Raw genomic sequence first — 23,878 nt, forward strand, 5'->3', positions numbered from 1 at the left:
GTGTATGATATAATCTTTGGAGGTAACCTTGACATGTGCAAGAGATTTGCTAGTGAAATGCAAAAGGAATTTGAAATGTCTATGATTGGTGAGTTAAATTTCTTTCTTGGATTGCAAGTGAGTAAGAATGCTAAAGGCATTTTCATTTCTCAGTCAAAGTATGTTAGAGAGTTGTTGAAGAAGTTTGGATTGGAGAACTCCAAACCATTATGTACTCCTATGACTACTAAATGTAAGATGACTAATGATGATAAATCTCCTAAAACTGATGCAAGCAAGTACAAATCTTTGATTGGAGGATTACTATTATTGATTGTTACTAGATCAGATATCATGTACGCTATTTGTCTTCCAGCCAGATTTCAACAAGAACTAGAGGAATCTCATGTTGTTGCAGTAAAGAGGATATTCAGATATTTGAAAGGAACAAAAGATTTCAGATTGTGGTATCCCAGAAGATCAGATTGTACTCTGAAAGCTTATAATGATACAAATTGGACAGGAAGTATTGATGACAGAAAGAGTACTAGTGGTGGACCATTTTTCCTTGGCTCCCGGTTAGTTGCATGGTTAAGCAAGAAGCAGGATTCTGTATCTTTATCAACCACAAAAGATGAGTATATTGTAGCTGCTTCATGTTGCACTTAGGTACTTTGGATGAAACAAACATTGAAGGATATTGGTGTGATATTTGATGAACCGATCTCAATCATATGTGATAATACAAGTGCAATTAATATCTCTAAGAAACCAATATTGCATTCCAGAACAAAGCATATTTCTATTTGGTATCATTTCTTAAGGGAGAAGGTGTTGGACAATGACGTACAACTTGAATATATACCTACAAAAGAGCAAGTTGCAAATATCTTTACGAAGGCTTTGTGCAAAGATACTTTTGAGTATCTTCGGTAGATGTTGGGGGTCATACCCCTTCCTAGTTTGAACTAAGTGCATTTTGAAGTGCATTAGTCTAGGGAATTTCATGAACATTTTTTAGTTTGGGCTAATGTTTTTGGGGCTTCTTCTTAAGGGGAGTTGTGTGGATTCTGAGCTAAGATATTGCTTACCTTTGTCCTTGATGTCAAAGGGGGAGAGTTTGGAGAGATATAGTCATTTTTCTTAGGGGGAAAGTTTGGAGAGATGTAGTCATTTTTCTAAGGGGGAGAGATTTGAAAGATGAAATCTGTGTTTGTCGTTGATGAATGTTGCCATCAATGACAAAGGGGGAGATTGTTGGAAATGTGAAGTTGTTTGATGTGTCAGTATGGTTGTCATTGATGTCAACATATTGATTCTATGTTTCAGTGTTTGGTTTTGCCTCACATTGTTGATATGTTGCAGATGTGTTCATGATGTGTTGATATGTTGTTAGATATTGCCTTGAGATGTTTATCTTGTGTTTTAGAGGTCCGGAAGTTGTGCTTCAGAAGTCTATGCAGTAATGATATTTTCTGGTAGAGGTTGCAGTGCTCCGCATTCCTTCGCATTTCCAATTTTGTTCATGAGATTTCAGATTTGTGTTATTCATGTGTCTATCTTTGTTATTCTGATTTAGCACTTGTTGGTGTGCTTCGAAGTTGTGGTTTTGGATATGATCAGTTCAAGTCTGGTTAACGCCAATGCTCTATCTTTTGCTCTGGTGATTGCGACATTTGGATAACGTGTTGTTGCATCATGGTGTGGTCCACTTCTCATTCCTTTCCACCACAGGAATGCTTAGTGAAGACCTATTTTGACTTGTGTTTCTTTATCTCCTTGGCCGACTTGAAAATGCTATTTTGGAGATCAGTATAAATGAAGAATGATTGTAATGAGGAATATGATAGAAAGAAATAGAGGAATTGGAGTGAAAAGAAGATCTACCTCCTGTTGGTTTGTGCGAAGTTTTGATTGGTTGTGGATGATAAGTATAGTTGTGCGCTGATGCTGTTTGGTACCAGTGGTAGTGAGCCTAAGGTTTCTTCTGGCAAGTCAGCTGTGCATTTCAATGGTGGATTCTTTCTTTCTTTCTTCTTCTGGGTAGTGAGTCCTCTTTCTTTTTCTGGCGTTTTTAGCCAGACAGTGAGCCCACCTACAGTGAGCTTTTCTGGCGGTTTTAGCCGGACAGTGAGCCCACCTGCAGTGAGCTTTTCTGGCAGTGAGCCATCTTGTAAAAATCACCATAACTGGTGTCACCCTAATAGGTGTTCATATTGAGAACTAACATTCTCCCTGGTTTTTCCCTTCTAGGATTTCCCATGTCATATCTGGTGTTACATGTGTATGATCTTTTATGTTTATATTTGCTTATGGTTAAGTAATCTGAGATTAGTTTACCGGAACTGTTTTTGTGGGAAAGATAAAATGTTTTAATGTACAACTGATTCACCCGCCCCCCTCTTAGTTGTCCAGGATATTCAACTGACTAAGGACTCATGCATTTGGATAACAACTACATTAATAATTCACTCTGATTGCTAAAGTAAAAAATGTGGGTATGCAAAATAAAATAAGACAAACGACGATATGTGCAGCTGTAGAAAACTATCTTCAATAATGTATGCAAACTCATTATAAATGCTTCCAGGAACATTGTTAATTATGTCATGGAAAACTTTATGTTAGCATCCAAATCTATAACAAAGTTATCTATCTAATCGTGATTACTGAAACTTACTACCACAATACTTTGTAATCTATCCAAGATTCTTATTGATGAACCTCACTTTATAAGCAATCATTGTATGCACAGCTCTTTTTATAATATTATATGTTAGCTGAGTCAATTATCTTATTGAGGTAAATCAAATTATGGCAATTTAAATTCTGAAAGTTTTGATTTCAATAAATCCTTACCATATACCTTTTTTTCAGTTACAACACCACTAACTAAATATGAGTTGAGGCTGCCAAACATTGAGGAATCTAAGTGGTAGATTTTCAAAAATGGAAAACAAATGGGTGCTGAGACTTATCACCTGACTACATCTTTGTTTTTTACCCAATAATAATCATCATTCTCGGAAGAAATTCGAGGTTTCTTACCAGTGCTGACAAGATGTTGTCACTGTGATCATATTCATAAGTGCCCGTCAACTATTGTGTTGGACCATGCGTTATAACTTATGCCCATATACTTGAGTTCCACAGGATTAACTAACAAATTCTGAACAAAACTTGCCTGTTCTGTTTCTGCAACTACAAGGCATTGACTTTATATTAATGTTCTCTATTTCTTTTTGCATATATTTTAGATCATTTGTCCTTCTAAGCATTTAATGTGCTATTCTGTGTTGACGACAGTTTACATGTTAAAAATCACTAGTAACTAGTATCTTATATGGCAAGACATCCAACTTAAAAATAAATATTTTCCAATTTGTGTCTTAGAGCTCTATAATTTATGAATTTGAATAGGCATGCACTTTTTGTCCATGATTGTAATTAAAGCAATCTTTCTATCTCAGTTCCCAATTCCGTTGGGGAACTGTGCAATGGATGAGTCCTCATCTGCTTTTCTGCTGGATTATCAATGTTTGATAGTTCTTACTGCCTTGCAGTTCTTGGTGGACTTGATCTTTCTTTGTCATGCATTTTGTTTCACATTATTACATCATCCCTCTACCTAACATACTTGTGTACTTTTTTTGTGAATTTTTGTTAGTATGCTACATAGCCAGTAAAATTTTCAGTAAATGATTATGATGTAGCTTGACTGCAAATGGCCCAAAAAGACAATCTCTGAGTCAGTCAGTGCTTTAGTCATAAAAGACAATGCATTGATTGCTCATTTTTTGGACAGAAAATGGCCATGGATCTGGCAGGTGATATTTGAAGGGTTATTTGGTACGTATCCATGATACTTCCTTCCAGGCCTACAGATCAACTTCATTTTCTTCATTGTGTTTTCAAGATTGTTAATGATAATCTGTTCAAATAGTAGTCTATGATTTTCTTTGAATGCAGAGACATGATATTTACTTTTCAGAGTGCAATAATTTTTTTTATAGGTCTTCCTTCTGCATCCCGTGATTGGTTATTTAGTAATTGTTATGGTATTTCTATTTAGAAATCAAGGTATCTTAGGGGTAATCTTGTTGAAAAGGAATCTCTTGAGACTGATCCATCGATAAAATTCTCCTTATCCAGAGGTAAAATGAAATTTAAATAATTAAATATCACTTCATGAACTATAGGCCAATAATGTTATTCTTGCAATAGAAAAAAGTTCTCCTTGTGCTCAGTGATTGTTGCAATCTTTCACATGAATTTTATCTAAATCATAGGGCTTCTGATATGATAGCAATGCCATATATTTGAACTCAATAATTTTTTCTGCAAGTTCATCCATATTATTTCTTGCATGAACATTCTTCGGTGTTAGCTAACTTGGGTATCTAAGCTTGTAAACGGAGTTGGATTGTATTTCTTTTTTGATCTGCAGTCTGCACCCATGAATATACTAAGATATATGTACTTTAGGGTTTTAGCCTGCAGTGAGAAATAGCATTATCAACTTAGGTGTATGAAGATCTAATACATGTTCTGCATTAGATTTACACCGTGTACTTATTTTACTTCTGTTACATCACCTTTTGAGAGTCATGTTCCTCCTATCGAATGCCACTTTTGATACATCTAGATGACTTCGAATTCATGTGCCAACCCCCTTTATCCCCCTGATATCATTGCATATATCCAAGTTATCATACCTGGGATTTTTAATTTCCTGGTCTTTTGAGTCTTGACATTGTTCATTCACCTCACAATTCCAAGATTACCAGTTTATGCTTCAAAGCATACCATCTTTCAACTATTGTTCGAAATTATTGTGTATTATTATTTATGGTTTCTGGAGCATGCATAGTTGATTTAAGTGTAGTTCCTTAATTCTCCATGAAATTTGAGTACTGAATAATGCTTCTGTATTCTGTAATGACATAATATTATCTGTCAATAATTGAAATAATTTTTTTGAAATCCATTTATTTAATTGGGAAAAGCTATATCTTTTTCAAAATTTCCCAATATTGTTAAGCCATCCAGAAATTTCATGGGAAGTGGATAAATTTTTTTATATTATTTCCATTGTTCATACTTGCTGCATTCTTTTGACTGGTTCAATAATGTTTTGCTCTCAGGCAAGAGAAATTGTCAAAGCAAATAATCTGTCTGATAAAATTACAGTCATCATTGGCAAAGTTGAGGTAAGAATGGTACTGATATTATCTTCTTGCATAGACATGATTATTAGGTGATTGAAAGATTCATATTAAGGCTTGCATGGATGATGTGTTTACTGCACATATAATGTAAAAGTTTGATTGCAAGGAATGAGAAATAATACTTATTTTTATACCTTGAAGTTTTGAACCATAGATAGAAAACTTGTAACCTAGCAAAACAATACAGACCCAAATTTGACTAAGACTTGGTGGCTTGGCAAAAACTCAGCAACTAGAAAAAACCCCTAAATTCCTTTAAAATCATAAATTATGCAAAATTCAGTTACACAACATATTTTTTATTAGATGCATCATCACACAAATATGGCAGCCAATAAATCATCATAATCATCATAGAAGATACGAATTCCATGCAAGTTACAACTGTTTACGACTTCCTCTTCCCCGTATACATTCTAGTGATAGTTTGGGGCCTACTCGTTGCAGTCAGCTGTGGCTCCATCCTCAAACTCATAGTTTGAAGATTCTCCAAGTACCCTGCAGGATTCTGCAAACTCCCAAGTCCCTGAGCTGGCCGAGCTTGATTAGCACACAATTTATTGGGGGAGAGGGGGTGAAGCAGTAAATGCAATCCTCTACTTTTTAACATAACAATCACAAAACCATCAATTGCATTATATCAATAACATAAGACGTAATAATCACACAACATAAGTAGAACACATGATTTTACATGAAAACCCTTACAGGAGAAAACCACCGAAGATATTGCTTATATAAATACTTTTTCTTACGACTTCGTAGGCACCAACTGGCAAGAGACATCAATCCCCTCAATTCATAGGCACCAACCTATGACGGGACCATTGTTGGCGGTAATATTGTACGTACGGGAATAAAAAGTAATTAATTAGAAAGTACTTTGTTTAGTAATATAACCGAGGGTTGCTAGTTACGGGTGCGACCGTTGTCCCTCGCATCCCCTCGGTACCTTTATATACCATGTGATGTAACTTGTCAGTATCATGATTATGAATGAAATGGTATCTTTTCTGTTGGTTTAATATTATTGTTTGGTATCTATGGCATTACTATTCTTGTTATGTATTCCGTTTGCATGTATTAAACTGTTCGCCCAGAGGGCAAACATCCGGCGCCGTTGCCGAATTAAACCTAGAATGACGGAAGCATACTACATGGCATGACGATAATGGGACAACCAGTGAGCGAGGGGACAAGTAGTAATCCTGAAGAAGAGCCGGAGGAGTTGTTCGAAAGAGAGAGAGCACTGACAAGGGATTTCACCTGCATCCTACAAGCATCAATCGAAACTTACGTACGAAGGGAGGCCACGACCGAGGACATCTCTGAGAGCGCCGTGTGGAGTGCCCTTGGCGTAAGTCCGACGGTAAACTGGTTGATGAACAACTTGCCTATTTCTTGCTCTACAAACTCGCCGAGAGGAAACCTACCGCGAGAACTGTCGGCAATAAATCCTACAGCAGTTCAAAGAGAGGAGTCGGCGGGAGGAGGAACGTGACGAAAGTCGTCGACGAACTTTCAACCCTATAGAACGAAGGAATTGATGCCCATGACGCTGAACAAGGATAGAAACCGTGTGTCGAAGGGACAAGAAGAAGACGGGCACGAGGTAGCCGTGAGGGCACTAAGGTTGGAACAACAAGCCGAACGTCGGCGACGATCGAAGAAACTTTTTGAAGAAGGAAGCGGAAATGGCAATGATGGCTCGAGTGGCAAAGGTCAAGTTTTCGTGTTAATAGAAACCACGAGAAAGCGGTTGGGGGACCTTTCCCTCATGTTGGAAGAGATTGCGACGGGAGTACGGTAGAGCCGTACACACCATTTAGAGGTACAGAGACCAAGAGAGAAGAGGAGACCGAGACCGAGATTGAGAATAGAGAGGCGGAGGATACCAGTGCGACTGAAGGTGTCGGGAGGACACAAGGGCACGGTAGTAGAAGGAATCTGTTCGGTTCAGACTCATCACACCCTGGTAGTCAGAGTAACCTGGTGGGACCCAACATACCAAATCTTGGCGGAGTACCTTCTGGAGGACCAGTGTCTAGAGGAGTTCTTGGAGGGTCGAGTTCGAGTTCTGGAGGGCAGATTGGGTCGCCGCCAAGGAGCACGATGGCGAATCGGTAAAAATTGCCTAGGTTCAATCGAGATAGGAAGAAGACCCGGTACAACATTGTCGTACGTGTGAAACAATCTAGTCGGCCAATGGTGTGATTGACAAGGCGGAATGGGTGGTGCAATTCCCCGCCACCCTATGAGGGGTAGCCATTGACTAGTACTGCGATGTTGATAAAACGAAGCTGGCAACTTGAGATGAATTACATAAAGCCTTCGAAACAGAGTTTCGACTTCTCAGGGATGACAATGAAATCGTGGCGGAAATCGTACCACCCACCTCCTACAAAGGTGCCTATAATCGGGCAATGGACTTGGAAAGTAAAGGCAAGACATCCAGGAAGAAGAAAGACAAATCCTCTGGGGAGGACTCCTCTGAGGGAAGTCGCAACGACGAGGGGTCGAGCAAAAAGGTGCAAGCCCTCCAGAAGGACATGCATCGCATGATGAAGGAATTTAAAAGTATGAAGGGAAGCACCAGTAAGAATAAGGAAGTGTGGTGCACGGAGTGTAAGGAGGAAGGTCATACAAAAGGTACCTGTCCTAAAAAGGCCTTCTGCGACATTTGCGAACTGTTGGGACACTCCACCAAAGAATGTCCCTACAACATGAAGAGACGAGGGAATCAAGTGCTCTTCACCCAGGAGCAGCCCTCACCCTTCGCTACAATGGGCACATCCCAGCCTCAAGCCATCACCACGACATCATTCGACGGTTACAGAGGTAACCGAAGGGGAGGGAAAGGCAACAATAATAATAACAATAACCGGAGTCTAATGTTGTATGGTGCCAAAGGACGGCCGATGATTCAAAGTCGGGACTGCAAGCAGTTGGGACACTTTACGCGGGATTGCCAGAAAGAGGAAACACCCCAGAACTTGTGTAGATGGTGTGGTCCTAGAGACCACGACGACACAAATTGCCCCAAGCCAGGGGTTAATCTTCTCAATATTGAGAAAACCGGCGATGATAAAGAAGTGCTGGCAATCACCCGTGCTCAGGCCAAGAAGGCCACTTATCCCGACCCCCGTATGGAGAAGGAGAGATTACGGAAGGCAAAGGCCGACATTAAGCGGGAGATGATGACAAAATGACAAAAAAATGCAGAGGTGGTGAGTACCTCATCCCATACTGAAGCAGAAAAGAACTTTATTGGGCAAGTCTTGCAGATGGAGGTGCCGATAAGGGTGAAGGACCTTCTGGACACAATGCCACAACTGAGGACCGCCATTCTCAGTACCGTACAAAGCACCGCACACACACCTTCAAGTGTGACCCAAACGGAAGTCCCGGTCAGCCCTTTGGCTGATCCAATGTTGTTGGCCTTAAATAGTGGTCGACATCCTGCGGTGGTGGAAATGGGAATCCTCGAGACTATCCTTAAGGACACCATCGTGGACGGAGGATTTGGGGTGAATGTGCTACTGGAGGATACATGGATGAAGCTCGGGAAGCCAACACTATGGCCACCCACATTAGATTTGGTGGGAGCAGACCAACACGGTATCAAGCCACTCAGCACCCTGATGGCCCAGCCGATGACCATTGGTAGACAACCCTTCTTACTGGATTTTGTGGTAATCCCACTTAAAAAGAAGGGCTATGATGCCATCTTAGGGAGAGGGTGGCTGGTCACAGCAAAAGTGAATCACAATTGGAAGAACACCCTCTCCATGGAGAAAGGGGGGCGAAAGTACGTTATTGATATGAGGACCCAGGCCCTTAGCAAGGAGCTTGCATCATCCGACTCCGACTCAGAAGACTCAAACAAATGGGAGTGGGATTCCTACGAAGGCAGAGACGGGATGGAACCAAATAATGAATGAGTGCTTGAACTCGATGGCTGCTCTGAAGACGACATCTGCTCATTGAATGGACTCTTCCATTAGTAGATGGAGGATTATGAGCTGTTCCAATGCAACATGCTCCAGATAGAAGAGTCGAAGGAGAAAACCGTGTTTCCACCTTAGTATGGAGAATACAGAGAAGGGGAGGCCCGAGTGGATGAAGCTCCTGCACATCAGTTTGAGAAAGAGAAACCTATTAAGTATGAGGAGCGCAAGTTAAAGATGACCAATCTGGGAACAGAGGAAGCCCCTAAAAACATATTGGTCAGTGATGATTGGGATCCTGTGTTGAAGGCAACAACTTTCAAAATCTTTTTGGAGTATAAGTATGTTTTCGCCTGGACATATAAAGATCTGAAAGGAGTGCCCCTTGAGATGTGTGTACATCGCATTCAACTGGTACCTGGAGCCCAGTTGGTGCGGAAGAGGCCATATCGGATGAACAAAAACTATGCCGCAAGAGTGAATGAGGAAATAGAAAAAAAAGTTAGATGCTGGCATCATTTTTTGGGTCCAGACCAACGAATGGGTGTCTACGATTGTTATTTCCTTAAAGAAAGAGGCTAATCAAATCCGGATCTGCGTCAACTTTCGGTGCCTGAATGCAGTCATCGTCAAGGATCCTTTTCCTATTCCTTTCACAGATAGCATACTGGAAGAGGTAGCCGGCCACAAAATGTATACCTTTATGGATGGGTTTTCTGGCTACAATTAGATATCTATCGCCGAGGAGGATAAGCTCAAGACCACCTTCGTGGCGGAGGACGATGTGTACGCATATAACCGGATGCCATTCGGTCTATGCCATGCGCCTGCAACTTTTCAGAGGATCATCCTGCACATCTTTGATAAGATGTCTGTGGGAAACTTTAAGGCTTTCCTTGACGATTGGTCGGTTTACAGTGGGTAGGACACACATCTGGTAGCCCTAAGGGAATGCATGGAGAGATGCTGGAGTGCAAGGTTGGCACTCAACCCTAAGAAGTGCAGATTTATGGTGCCGCAAGGCAAATTGCTCGAGCACATTGTTTGTAAAGAAGGGTTAAAAATAGACCTTGATAAGATCTGGGTGATCGTGGAGATGGTGTCACCCACAGATGTCATAGGGGTAAAATCCTTCTTCGGTCACATTGGTTACTATAGAAGGTTTATAAAGAATTTTGCTGATATATCATACCCCTTGGATAAACTAACTCGGAAGGGTGAGCCGTACACGTGGGGGGCCTCGAAAGGCAAAGCTTTTGAGGAGTTGAAGACCAGGCTGGTGGTGGCTCCCATCCTCGCATATCCAAATTGGGACAGGGAGTTCTGTTGTGCTTGCACACATCACTCCGTTAGTTGACAGGGGACCCCCCGTGTTGTGTCTGCCTGCCTGATAACTTTAGATAGGGCCTATGGTGATGCAAGGTTTGGCCAAGCTAGTTCCCATATATATCTTCAAAAGCCCACACAACCCAAAAACATCAAGCTCCCAAGTCAGCCTAAGAGCCCGAAATATTAAACGTGAGCTCTCAAATCGGTCCCTAATGCCGAAAATAAAGAAAGGCGGTAATCATCAAACTCACAAAAAGGCTTTCTAAGCCCGAAATCGTTGAGGGGGAAGAAAATAAGAAAAAGCGCTTAAACTTAAACATTTTCAAAACCCCCCTTTCGGGCTGAAATTGGAAATTGCGTGAACTTTTCAAGGAAAAAAGCATTGTTCTTTTAAAGTTTGCAAAAGACCCTTCTAGGCCGAAAATCGCGTGATGTAAAACGCTTAACTTACGAACTTTGCATAATGGCCAAAAATCCCGAAAATGACAAGTAGGGCGTTTATTTTTATAACTTTGCAAAAACCCCTCTTGGGCCAAAAATCACGAATTTTACCCAATATGCCCGAAATAATGAATATCTTGCATTTTGGGTGAATGACCCGAAATTCAAAAGGGTAACAAAAGCATTCAAGAACAAAATCTGGCCAAAAGTCTTTATTGCCCGAAAATCATTGAAGCTTGCAAAATACCTTTACACATTGAAATGTGAGGTTCTACAAAACTTACAAAGTCATCCAACTTGCTGAAAACCTAAAGAAAAAATTTCAAATTCGCGCAAAGGAACTTCTTGAGCCGAAAATCATTCACGCTCAGAAAATGAGTTAGAAAGTCGCCATGCGAAAAGCTCATAAATTTCTCTAATCCGCCGAAGTTTGTCAAAGAGAGGAGTCACGAGTTCGCATTTCAATTTATTAAGCTGAAAAGTAGACCAAGTGGGAATCACGTGATTCATTTATTCAGGCCGATAAACCTTTAACAGATCGAAACAAGATTTCCAAGTCAGCGAATCAAGAAGACAGATTGAACTTCATGTAAAAAGTAAGAGATTCAAAGATACATCTCACAAAGAGCTTCTCAAGCCTGAACTTCACCAAGACGAAGCCAGACGTTTAGAATTTAATATTTGTTAAATTAATTTATTAAGAGATTAATTGTTTGCAGGTTGAAGGCATCGTCATCCCGAAGAACCAGGAGAAGGCCTGAAACGTTAAGGAGCCAGGCACTGAAAGCTGTAATGTCCCCGATATAATTAAATAGTCCATTTAAATAATTTATTGTACGGCCCCATACTTCATAATATATTTCGGGCCCCTTTAATTAATTAGTTAGTTATAAACTTTTTGGTGTCAACCCGTTTGTAACCCTTCGGGAAACTTCCTGGAGCCCATATATATGGCCGAGTTAGTCATTGTTGTAGGTATGTGAATTTGATATTTTATTCTCTCCTGTGTGAATTCCTGTTGGAGTTTTGGTATCCGCCATTTCGGAGGTGAAAGACCCTCCCTATTTGGTATTTGCAGTTTCGGTGAGATTCACCCCTCACCCTATTTTGTTTATTTGTACTCGTTTCGGATTTGAAAAATCTTGAATCTCATCATTGTTTATCACTCCAGTTGCATATTTGTTAATCCGATACATTCAGAATTATTGCTTATAGAAGATCAACCCTCCACCGCACATTCACTGAGCACACCATATGCCTTACCTCCCACCGTACGCCTTACCTCCCAAAGTACGCCCATCGTACGCCTTACCTCCCAAAGTATGACCATCGTACGCCTTACCTCCCACCGTATGCCATTCCTCCACCGTACGCCTTACCTCCCACCGTATGCCATTCCTCCACCGTACGCCCATCGTACGCCTTACCTCCCACCATATGCCATACCTCCACCGTACGCCATTCCTCCACCGTACGCCTACCGTACACCTTACTTCCCACCGTACGCCCATCGTATGCCTTACCTCCACCGTATGCCCTCACCTTCACCTTATGGTCACATCCACACGCTCTCAATATTGTCGTACATTAGAAAGGGAACATTACAGTGGTATCAGAGCTTGTGATCTTGCCAGCCTGTCGTATAGTGGATGCAAGTGTACACTCGAAGGAGGTACCGTTCGACCGATCGATTGGGGGAACCACAGGATCTTGCAAGAGAAGTCATGGTACTATTAAGGGAGCTAACCAAAAGCCAAGCTCAGCTCAATGACACCATAATCAGAGGGGAGCAATGACAACAAATCATGGAGAAAACCTTATGACAATTAGCCTTGGGAAAAACGAATGCAGAACAAAATGGGCAGAGCGATGATTTGGTCACAGGAAGGTCAAACGTCCAACGCTCGCATTCACGGTCGTTGATGCCGACTTTTCCTCAGAAATCAGAAGCACCCCGTGGGGAGAAAGAACCCACCTTCCAGGAGATGCAAGCACAATTGAACCAAGATTGGAGGGATGCAAATCTTGAGGGGGACATATCCTTCAAGGATTATGTTGAGCTCTGGATGAAATACTCGGGTGGCAGAAGTCGGGGCTATTATGGACACTATAACAATGACATCAAGTGGAAGGTTGGCAAGATCAACCTGTCATCCTTTGGTGGGACCGGAGCAACCTCGGCACGAGCCTGGGTTCAAAAAGCAGATACCTACTTCCAACTCAACCCTATGCCTGAAGATGAAGCTATTAAATTTGCAGCACTCCACCTAGAAGGGGTCGTGCATGAATGGTGGCATCATGGAATGGTCACTCTCGGCCATGACCAGATAACCTCCTATGCGGAGTTCATCGAGAAGCTCATAGATCGATTTGACGGGGAGGATCTAGAACTCAATTTTAAAGAGTTGGCGCAACTAAAGCAGTTGGGGCTTGTGGACAGTTACATCACAGATTTCCAGAGACTATCCGTGTTGGTAACAGACATCTCAGAGCGGAGATTGGTGGTCTTGTTCATGGACGGGTTGATGGAACCACTGAAAGGTTGGGTGAAAGGGTTCAATCCCAACACACTCTCTGAAGCGATTAAGAAGTCGCGTGATATGGCAACCTCATCTTCTTCCTCCGAGAGTTACTCGCATGACAAACCACCCCTAGCCCTGAGGAAGCCATCATTAGATGAAGCCACAAGGCAGGAACTCAGGAGAAGGAAACTTTGCTTTACCTGCAAGGAGCCGTGGGGACCAGGACACCGATGCTTAGCCATTGAAGTGGTGTCCAACAGCGAAGAAGAGAATGAGGAAGATGGTCAGCAAAGCACAAGGGAGGCTAAAGAAAACATAGATCGTGTAGAGAGAATCTCCACACTGGTCCGTAGGGGAAGTACCATTGCCGCCTTGACCAGCACTCCTGAGTGCAGTGTGTTTCGGGTTCGTGGCACACTCCAAGGGCAACGGGTCATAGTCATGTTGGACAGTGGGGCCACTCTCAACTCTATCAACTCATTGCTCGTCACCAGGAGGGGTTTGCATACAGAGGAGCATGAGGGGTTCGAAGTCAAGGTAGCGGGAGGAAATCTATTGTCATGTACTCATCTGGTTCCACATCTCAGCATCACCATGGGAAACTACATAGTGATAGACGATTTCTTCGTGATTGATTTGGATGATACAGATGCCATCTTGGGCATTCAATGGATGGAAACCCTCGACCAGTACACACAAAGCTTCAAGAGGATGGAATTCTCATTTGAAGTGGATGGCAAGAAGGTGGTGCTAAGGGGAATGTCCAATGGTCGCGTGAGGGAAATTTCGGCAAGACGGATGGAGGCAATCTTCAGACATGATGACATCATCTGGGAGAGTGAGTAGATCGGGGAGCATCGGAGTCTGCAATTGCTTGAGGGCAAGCAATTTTTGGGACGGGAGGACTGTAATGTCCCCAATATAATTAAATAGTCCATTTAAATAATTTATTGTATGGCCCTGTACTTCATAATATATTTCGGGCCCCTTTAATTAATTAGTTATAAAATTTTTGATGTCGGCCCGTTTGTAACCCTTCGGGAAACTTCCTGGAGCCCATATATATGGCCGAGTTAGTCATTGTTGTAGGTATGCGAATTTGATATTTTGTTCTCCTGTGCGAATTCCTATTGGAGTTCTGGTATCCGCCATTTCGGAGGTGAAAGACCCTCCCTATTTGGTATTTGCAGTTTTGGTGAGATTCACCCCTCACCCTATTCTGTTTATTTGTACTCGTTCCGGATTTGAAAAATCTTGAATCTCATCATTGTTTATCACTCCAGTTGCATATTTGTTAATCCGATACATTCAGAATTTATTGCTTACGGAAGATCAACCCTCCACCGCACATTCACTGAGCACACCATACGCCTTACCTCCCACCATACGCCATTCCTCCACCGTACACCCACCGTACGCCTTACCTCCCAAAGTACGCCCATCGTACGCCTTACCTCCCACCGTACGCCCATCGTATGCCTTACCTCCCACCATACGCCATTCCTCCACCGTACGCCTTACCTCCCACCATATGCCATACCTCCACCGTACGCCATTCCTCCACCGTACGCCCTACTTCCCACCGTATGCCCATCGTACACCTTACCTCCACCGTACGCCCTCACCTTCACCTTACGGTCACACCCACACGCTCTCAATATTGTCGTACATTAGAAAGGGAACATTACAAAAGCCGAAGAAGAAGATGCAGAAACTCGTTGTAGAAGCGCGAGAGTAACCGAGCATTGGGAAGCGTGCCACTGTGCTACCAGACCACAAAGCTGAAGTCCACCACCGAGACCAAAGATCGAAGAACACTCCGAATGCAGCAATTCTATGCATTCTCGAGAAATACACAGCTGGATTTAATTCAAGAAGTTCAATTTCTGAAATCTGAACCTGTTTTATTGTAAAACTACTTGTGGGCCCCACTCAGATATTTTGAAAGAAAGGATAAACAAGTCAGTTGTGGACAGTTATGTCCAACTACTGGATAGACTCAAATTGAATCCAGATAGTTACAGGTAGTTGAGATAGTGGTTGGGTGGATGACTGAGAGTTTAATGGGCATGGGTCAAGGCTGCCAGCTTTTGGAAGGCAGATCAGGACCCTTGGATGCAGTCCATCCTAGTGTCTGATTCATATTGTAAAATCCATAAAAGGCAGAGGCCTTTCTTTTGTAAAGGTTAGACTGTTAGAGAGTTAGATTTTAGAAGTTAGAATGGATTAGATTAGAGGAATAGCATAGAGATGCTGCAGAAATTGTTGTAATAGGCAGCTGAAATCAATATATAGACATTGATTTGGTGTTTATTGTCTTGTTTTCATCTTGTTTGCATGGTTTCTTTCAACATTTTAGATAGATCTTTCTATTTTGGGTGTGCAGGTATTTGATAGATTCAGGCTCATACCATTGAGGATATACTGATTGTGTATCCTTTCGTATGGTTAACTTGAGCCTTTGAATTGTGCTTAGTTCAATTGCAGGTGTCTATTTGAGCTACGCCATAATTGGGTGCTTAGCCGTGCATTTGCAGTCTGAAAATCTTCCAAGTCCCCTTGAAGATTGCATCGTTCCTGCGAGGTTGTGAGCTATTCTGGGCAAGCAGGGATTGGTAATGTTGAATCCGTCTACCCGCATACCAGTCTTGATAGTTTTAGATCTCCTATCCCTTCCCTTTTAATTTTATTTCGCAGTCCGAGAATCGCAGCAGACCAGCTAGTTGCAAAATCGTAAGACACCTTGTGCTCCTAGCAAATCACATCAATCACTGAGTAATCCTGCAGTCAAGACTTGACAATCGAAACCTTGAGGTCATCCCCATTGATCAATTTAACACAACATTAGGGATTTCCTTATCTCAAGAGAGGATAGGATACTCGGCGAGATCATTCTATTCTGAGTTGGCCGGATGGAGTCGTAGCAATGCGATTTTCGCCACGTCAACAAGTTCCATGTCCACGTAGATGCCTCTAATTTTGCAATTGGTGCCACATTAGCTCAGGTGGGCGACCATGGACTGGACCATCCAATTTATTTTCCAAGGCTGTCCAAGGCTGAAAAGAATTACAACACAACAGAGCGAGAGGCCCTAGGAATGGTCTATGCTGTGCAAAAATTCAGACATTACCTTCTGGCGACGCCATTCACGTTTTACGTGGATCACCAGGCACTTATATATCTGGTCAATGAACCAATTATTCAAGGAAGGATCAACAAATGGTTGCTCCTGTTGCAAGAGTTCACATTCACTATCATTGTACGACTTGGAAAAAGGCATGTGATAGCTGACCAACTATCAAGGATAAGGTCGGGGGAGCCACCAAAGGGGGTTGATGATGAATTTCCGGATGCTCACCTGTTTAAGATTGCAATACTGCCATCATGGTATACTGCTATTGGGGATTATCTCTCCACCTCCGTGTTCCCGCAAGGTATGCCACCTGAAGAACAGAGGAAGCTCGTGTTGAGAAGGCGTACATTTCAGTTAATTAATGGATTGTTGTATAAAATGGGGCTTGACCAGGTGTTGTGTTGGTGTGTGATGGAGGAAGAGGTGCCAAGCGTTCTGAGGGAGGCACATGAGGGGCCTGTGGGAGGCCATATGGGACCCGACACTACGGCAAGAAAGGTGCTACTGGCAGGCCTATGGTGGCCCACATTGTATAATGACGCCAGAGAATGGGTAGTAGGTTGTGATACGTGCCAGAGAGCCGGAAAGCCGCTGATGAGGGATTTCATGCCCCTCAAGCCCTCGCATGCCCAGGAGCTGTTCGAGCACTGGGGGCTGGATTTTATTGGGCCACTCGAGGCCAGCCGTGCCAGGAAGTGCCGCTACATTGTGGTTGCCACAAAGTACTTAACCAAATAGGTAGAAGCATGGGCCTTGCTTGACAACTCGGCCCTGAGTACGACGAGATTCATCTATGAGCAGATAATTACACAGTATGGCATCCCCATATAGTTGACCAGTGACCGAGGTGGACATTTTGTGAACCATGCCATCAAGCTACTCACTACTGAGTTCAAAATTTTCCATTGCTTGTCCAGCCCTTACTACCCACGAGCCAATGGGCAAGCGGAGGCCACCAATAAGATTCTCATTGGGGTGATCTATAAGTCGTGCGGTGTCGAGGGAGAAGACTGGGAGGAAAAATTACCCTCAGTTTTGTGGGCCTACCGCACCACCTACAAGGTGACTACTGGCCAGACTCCATTCCAATTGATGTACAGACAGGAAGCGGTTGTGCCAGCTGAGTTCATGGTGCCAAGCCTTCGCATTGCTATTGAGAACAGGCTCGGGGACATGGAGAGCCTAAGAGAGAGGTTGTATGTGTTAAACAAGCTGGATGAGAAAAGAATGATGGCCCAGTGGGCTACGGAGGCAGCCCAACAATGGAGGAAGCTGTGGCACAACACGCACTTAAAGCGAATGAGGTTCGCCCGGGGCCAACTAGTACTGAAATATAATGGGTGCAATGAGATTAAACCTGGTAAATTCAAAGTAAGATGGTTAGGGCCATATAAAGTTCGAGAGGTGGCTAAGAACGGGTCAGACAAGTTGTGGACACTGGATGGGCGGGAGGTTCTGGACAGCGTTAATGGGTCAAAACTAAAACCATATCATGAGCGCAGACAGAGGACCAACCTAGAATCTTCTCAAGGCAGACCTAGGTAAAAGTGTTCAACATTTTGTTTAAAAAAAAGAAAGAAAAGAAATCACCGTATGGCGGAAAGGTGGAGCCGCACAACAATAAAACCCAACCACACAACACCGTACGGTGGAAAAGGCTTAAAAACGTTTTAAGAGCACCATCGTACAGTATATAAAAACCGTACGACGGAGAGGAAAAGAAAAAAAAAGGGACTGCCACACAAGATATACCTACTGTACGGTAGAGAAGAGACCATTGTGACGCGGCATTGTACGGTGGAGAAAATCACTGCGTGGTGGAGGGAAACAACCATATGGTATGTAGCTACCGTATGACGAAAAGGGACACATTTTGTTTGGCGTATATTTATCGCCATATGGTATATATTCATGGTGCCGTGGAAAAGGAAAAAAAATTCTCTCGGAATACATTCACCGCACACTGCACGACGATGGAGGAAAACGGATTACTGTACGGTATATTCCTATCGTACGGTGCAGTAAGAACTACATGTGCACAGGGTACGACGAAGGGCCCACTGAAGCACACAGGGAGAAAGCAATCGACGGCGAACAAGGGGATTTCCTTTCAGGCAAATCGTGGTGTAGCATCTGAAGGAAGCAGGGTCCCACGTTTGGAGGAGAGTAAGCACGTGCAAAATTTTGTTATCCTAACCCTATTTTTTTAAATTTTAGAGGGCACAAAAGACAAAAGCAAAATCATTTAATGGACCCCAGCGGTGGAAAGAATTGGTAAAGACAGTTGCAGCAGTTACCTGCTACAGTGCCGTCAACCTCTGCCAACAAGAAAGCTATTCGGATTTCGCCTTCCGGTGTGAAAGTCAGGGGCGGCATGGTTGATAGCAGCAAAAGCAAGGGCAAAAAGGTGCAACCCAAAGTGCAGTAGCAGATGGCAGCGAAGAATGATGTGACCATGGAAATCATTACCTTCGAGGGTTTGAGTGGAGCAGATTGTAGAAAATGGTGGAACGAGACCTCGCATGATGATCTCGTGAAGGCACAACTCCGACATGCACAGGTACAATGGGCCATCCAGATGCCCATCTTTTGCATTAAGGATTTTGAGATTGTGCTGTGGACCATGATTGGTGCCTACCGCCGGTATTCGATTATGAGCACCACCAGGTTACGGTCTCTTTCGCTTCCATAGAGTTTATGAGGGTTTTTGGTATTCCAGGAGCGCAGGGAAAGAAAGTAGATAAGTGGTAGAAAATATCCCCAGATTTAAAGGATAAACTCCTGAAGTTGATGTGCCGCGACGACCTCACACAAGCCAAGCTCGATAGTCTCTAGCATGCTAGCAAGGGAAGAGGCCTGAAGAAGTTGTTTTTGAGAGAGGGGGTATGGCGGTGCCTTCTAGATGTGTTGAAGAGCTGCTTGATGGGAACCGGTAGGGCTTCGGACATCGCCATGGCGCAAGTGGTATTGATGAATGGCATCCGTAATGGCATGGTATACGATTGGGCATCAGTACTAGCGGATTGGATGGAGGAATTTATGACCCTGCAACACATAACTTTCTACGTGCCCTACCATGCCATTGGACTCTTCTTGGATGCCGTACGCCTTCAGGGTTCATCAGACACACAACACTTGGCACCACAAGGCCGTGTACACCCTGGGCAGCCGCCTATATTCTATTGGGTTCATTTAGATATCATGGCACCCAGTGAAGATACACAATCAGGCAAGAAACAAAAGCGGCGGGTGGTGGTGTCCAAGTTCGAGACATAGTCGGAGTCCGAGCCTAGTGACCCGAGTGAGGAGGCCAGTGCACAGGAGGACTTTGTGGATATGTCACAGGCCACCGAGAGTAGTTTCAAGATCGTGGGTAGGGGCGGACAACAGGCGGAGGAGGAGATGGGGGCTACATCTTCTGTAGTTGCGCAAACAGCCACACCTCCACCTCCCGTAGTTGTGCCAGCAGCGGCAGCCACACGGCCCCCTGGTGAGTTATCCTAGTAGACGGCCTCAACAGGTGCCACTTGGACTCTCCCTGGAGCGACAGTATTGGCAATGCCAGTTCCTGGTTTTGGGTAGGGCCGGACACCAGTGATTATGATTCCCCCACACATGGCCGGGACATTGGTAGCCCTACCAAAGCCTTAGATGGTCGCCGTCACGAGTCCCACGACAACAGTAGAGGTAGGGACCAGTGTCAGGATGATTGGTAGGGAGGCTACGGTACCATCATAGCATCCTGGAGGGAGTGGTACCCCTTCTCAGACAGATATGAGTGCTTGGCTGAGTCGGTACAAGATGGCACCAGTAGCACCGGTTGGAGTAATGGTCCTCTCCCCAGGGCGTGAGTCGAGCCCTCATGAGATTGTGGACTTGGTTGGAGATAGCTCACCAGAGACTTCACAGATAGTACAGAGAGACCACTCACCCATTCGTGAGTTGGTGCTGAGTCCCAGGCAGGAGGAGTTGATCCAAAGCCCCCCTCATGATGAGCCACTGCAGAGTCCTCACGAGGATGCCCAGGAGCACGGTGTCCTAACATCTCTGAGAGTGGAGGGTGATAGGGAATTGGAGTAGTTTCTTGCAGACATGGCTGTCGGAGCCCGAAGGATTGTAGCCTCTACCAGGTCTTAGGGAGATGCCAGGACAGATGGAGAGTTGGAGCAGCTGCTTGGGTTTATGAGGGGCAGGTGCACGACACACTTTGCTCAGTGTTTTGAGTCTAGAGGGTGGCCTCCTACGAAGACCTTGCAGATGTTGGAGGATTGGGGCCTTCGGGAGCAGGTTGGTATGACCAGTAAATAGTCACTGTTGCGGAGGATAGAGCAGGTTTTCCATGAGACATATTATGAGCTAAGGAGGAAACAATATATTGCTCAGGGTACCGAGACCCAGCGCTAAGAGGCTGTGTCGGCACGGGAAGAGTTGGCTGCTCGACTCCAGCATATAAGAGTTGGCCTGGGAGAAGGCCTCGTGGATCGTAGAACGCGCTACCTTGGAAGCAGAGTTGGCCGAGGAGAGGTCGACGAGGGATGCCTTGGAGGCATGGTTGGAGGAAGCCCAGGAGGACAGGGCTATGTTGGAGGGCCGCCTGGCTAGTGCCTTAGAGATGGTGGAGTAGAAGGATAAAGAGGTCTTGGAAGCCCTGCTGATGGTGAAAACAGCTATGGAGCGACAGATGGTTGCAGAGCGGGACTTGAAGCTGAGGATTGAGCAGGTCTATGAGTTATGGGCACGCTTGGCAGCCGCACCCCGCACATCGGTACCCTCCTCACCAAGGATGCTTCCTCAGCCCTATTCTCAGTCATGATTTCTTTTTGTTGATCATCCCATTTTGTTTTCAGTCGTCAAGAGACGACCTTGTTTTTTTGGGGGGATGATGTTGGCGGCAATATTGTACTTACGGGAATAAAAAGTAATTAATTATAAAGTACTTTGTTTAGTAATATAATCGAGGGTTGTTAGTTACGGGTGCGACCGTTGTCCCTCGCACCCCCTCGGTACCTTTATATACCATGTGATGTAACTTGTCAGTATCACGATTATGAATGAAATGGTATCTTTTTTGTTGGTTTAATATTATTGTCTGGTATCTATGGCATTACTGTTTCTTGTTATGTATTCTCTCTACATGTATTAAACTGTTCACCCAGAGGGCAAACAACCGTCCCCCGCTGCTAAGCACCAACTTAACGAGAGACACCAATCTCTCTTTTAGGAAGCACCGACTCCCAAATTCTTCGATGAATAATATAGTTCAACTTCTTCACTCAAATCTGATCACGTCTTCTGATTTTGAATCATGTGAGTCTTTCCTTTACAAATCAGATCCACACACATAACCCCTTCCTTCACAAATTTGATTCAGATGATGCATACTCCTTTTTACAAAAATCTGATCACATACATGGCAATGATTTCCTTCAAGTCTGATCATAAATAAAATCAATATCTTCTTCTATATCAGCATATTCTTCTTCTCTATATGTGCATATATCTTTTCTTCTAATTCTGCATAGATTTTGTCTTTATATCTGCATAGATCTCTCTTTTATATCTGTCCAATCTCTTCCTCTATAACTGCAAGATCTTCTGCTTTATCTCAGTGTCAACACTTTCCTCTATATCTGCATAATCCTCCTTCTTATTATGCCTCTTAAACTCTTATATGTAGATCTGAGTGTGTTTCCTTGATATTCACTTTTTTTCTTTTCCTCGCTCTCTTCACTTTGAGTATTCTTTATATATATTATCTTTTATTCATATTGACATATTTTTCTTCATATATTTCTGCTTAATGTCTGCACAAAATCTGCTTTTTATTCATTTGCTATTACATTCAAAACTCACATTTATTACTCTCCTCATCGCCTTATATATCCTCATGTCTTTATATGAAAAGAGTTTATTGCTCCAAGAGAGGCGACACTCTATAATGAATGCTTGCTTTCCAAAAAGGAGGCACTTAGGGAATTAATGCTTGCCTCTTTGTTAATGCTTGACTGCACTCTAACAAACTGATTGCTGCCTTTTTTTTTTGTCTTATCCTATTTTTGTCTTATATATTTGCAGCCTTAGGGAATTAATTGACTTTGCTTTGATCGCTTACTTAGAGTTAAAATAAACTTTCTTTTGCTGCCATTTCTTGACATTAGATGCTGATTGTTACTTCCCTATTCACTACTGTTTGGAATATGTTTAAATGCTCTTCTATACTCTCTTTTGCTTGGGCAATAAACAAGGTCGTATATGCATTTGTCTTGGTAACAAATCATGAAGTTGGCTAGTACGAAGTGTGGTCAGCCAGGACTAGTTAGATAAGCTGATCACCTTTCATTGATGTCTTTAATGAGTCGACCAGCATAGATAAACATATCATTATTTTGTTTTTCATATCCACCAAAAGAAGTAGGCCAGCATAATAATCGAACTCAGCTTGGCACCAAAACATCAAAGTTTAAATCTTTATTTTAAACTTAAAGATTATTATTCATCACCTTAGAGGAGTTGGCCATGATGAAGAACGGCCCAAATTAAACAAGCATTAAATTTAAACTCAATGAAGTCGGCCACAATAGATAGAGTTTTGCATAGGCTGAAAGTGCTAATATACGTCATTGTGGACCCTAACACATAGTGACATAACAGATATACTTCACTTGTCAAACCGTTTCGTTCCAATTGCATCAACCTCATATCATATCATCAACTTCATCAATTCTTACTTATAATTTGATTTTGCTTGGTCTTGTATGTTACCAATGTGTCCATTGATTAGTTGCCTATGGCCTTTTATGATTTCCTTGAGAGTACTTTGACATAGATCTTATTTGATATCAATGATGGTCTTGTCCATATACTTTTGATATTAACATTGTCTTCTCACCTTTGACATTAATGATAACTTTCAACAGAGCTAAGTCGACCAGACTCTTGCATCGAGTCTGGCCGAGTCTTGGAGAGTACTCAGCCGAGTCTTGCTTCAAGACTCTTCGAGTCTCGGGCTTGGACTCTCGAGTCTTGAGCTCAAACTCTTTTGTTTGGTGCTTGGACATAACAATCACACTATTTTAAGTGAAATTTCAACTTTTTTGGTAATCTTTGGCTCTTAGTCACCCATTTCACCGAGTGAAGCATCAACATAGCAAGAAGACAATTTGAGAAGATATTAAGCATTCAGAGTTGATTAAATCATCAAACAAAAGCAACAAATTGGACGCATTGAAGGAAAATGAAGACACTTTTGAAGAAAAAATCTATCATCATTTTGATACTGACTTACCTTGTAGTTCAAG

General features: G+C 43.0%; 1 protein-coding gene across 1 annotated transcript in view; it reads left to right on the forward strand.

Moving 5' to 3' along the window:
- LOC131035425 (probable protein arginine N-methyltransferase 6) overlaps positions 1-23,878 on the forward strand; it is a 216,866-nt gene that overhangs the window by 94,530 nt on the left and 98,458 nt on the right. The window contains exon 5 of the mRNA XM_057967123.2: positions 5,124-5,189. Coding sequence (XP_057823106.1) covers positions 5,124-5,189 — 66 coding nt within the window. The remainder of the gene's footprint in view (positions 1-5,123; positions 5,190-23,878) is intronic.

This window comes from Cryptomeria japonica, chromosome 7, assembly GCF_030272615.1.
Source record: "Cryptomeria japonica chromosome 7, Sugi_1.0, whole genome shotgun sequence".
NCBI lineage: Eukaryota > Viridiplantae > Streptophyta > Pinopsida > Cupressales > Cupressaceae > Cryptomeria > Cryptomeria japonica.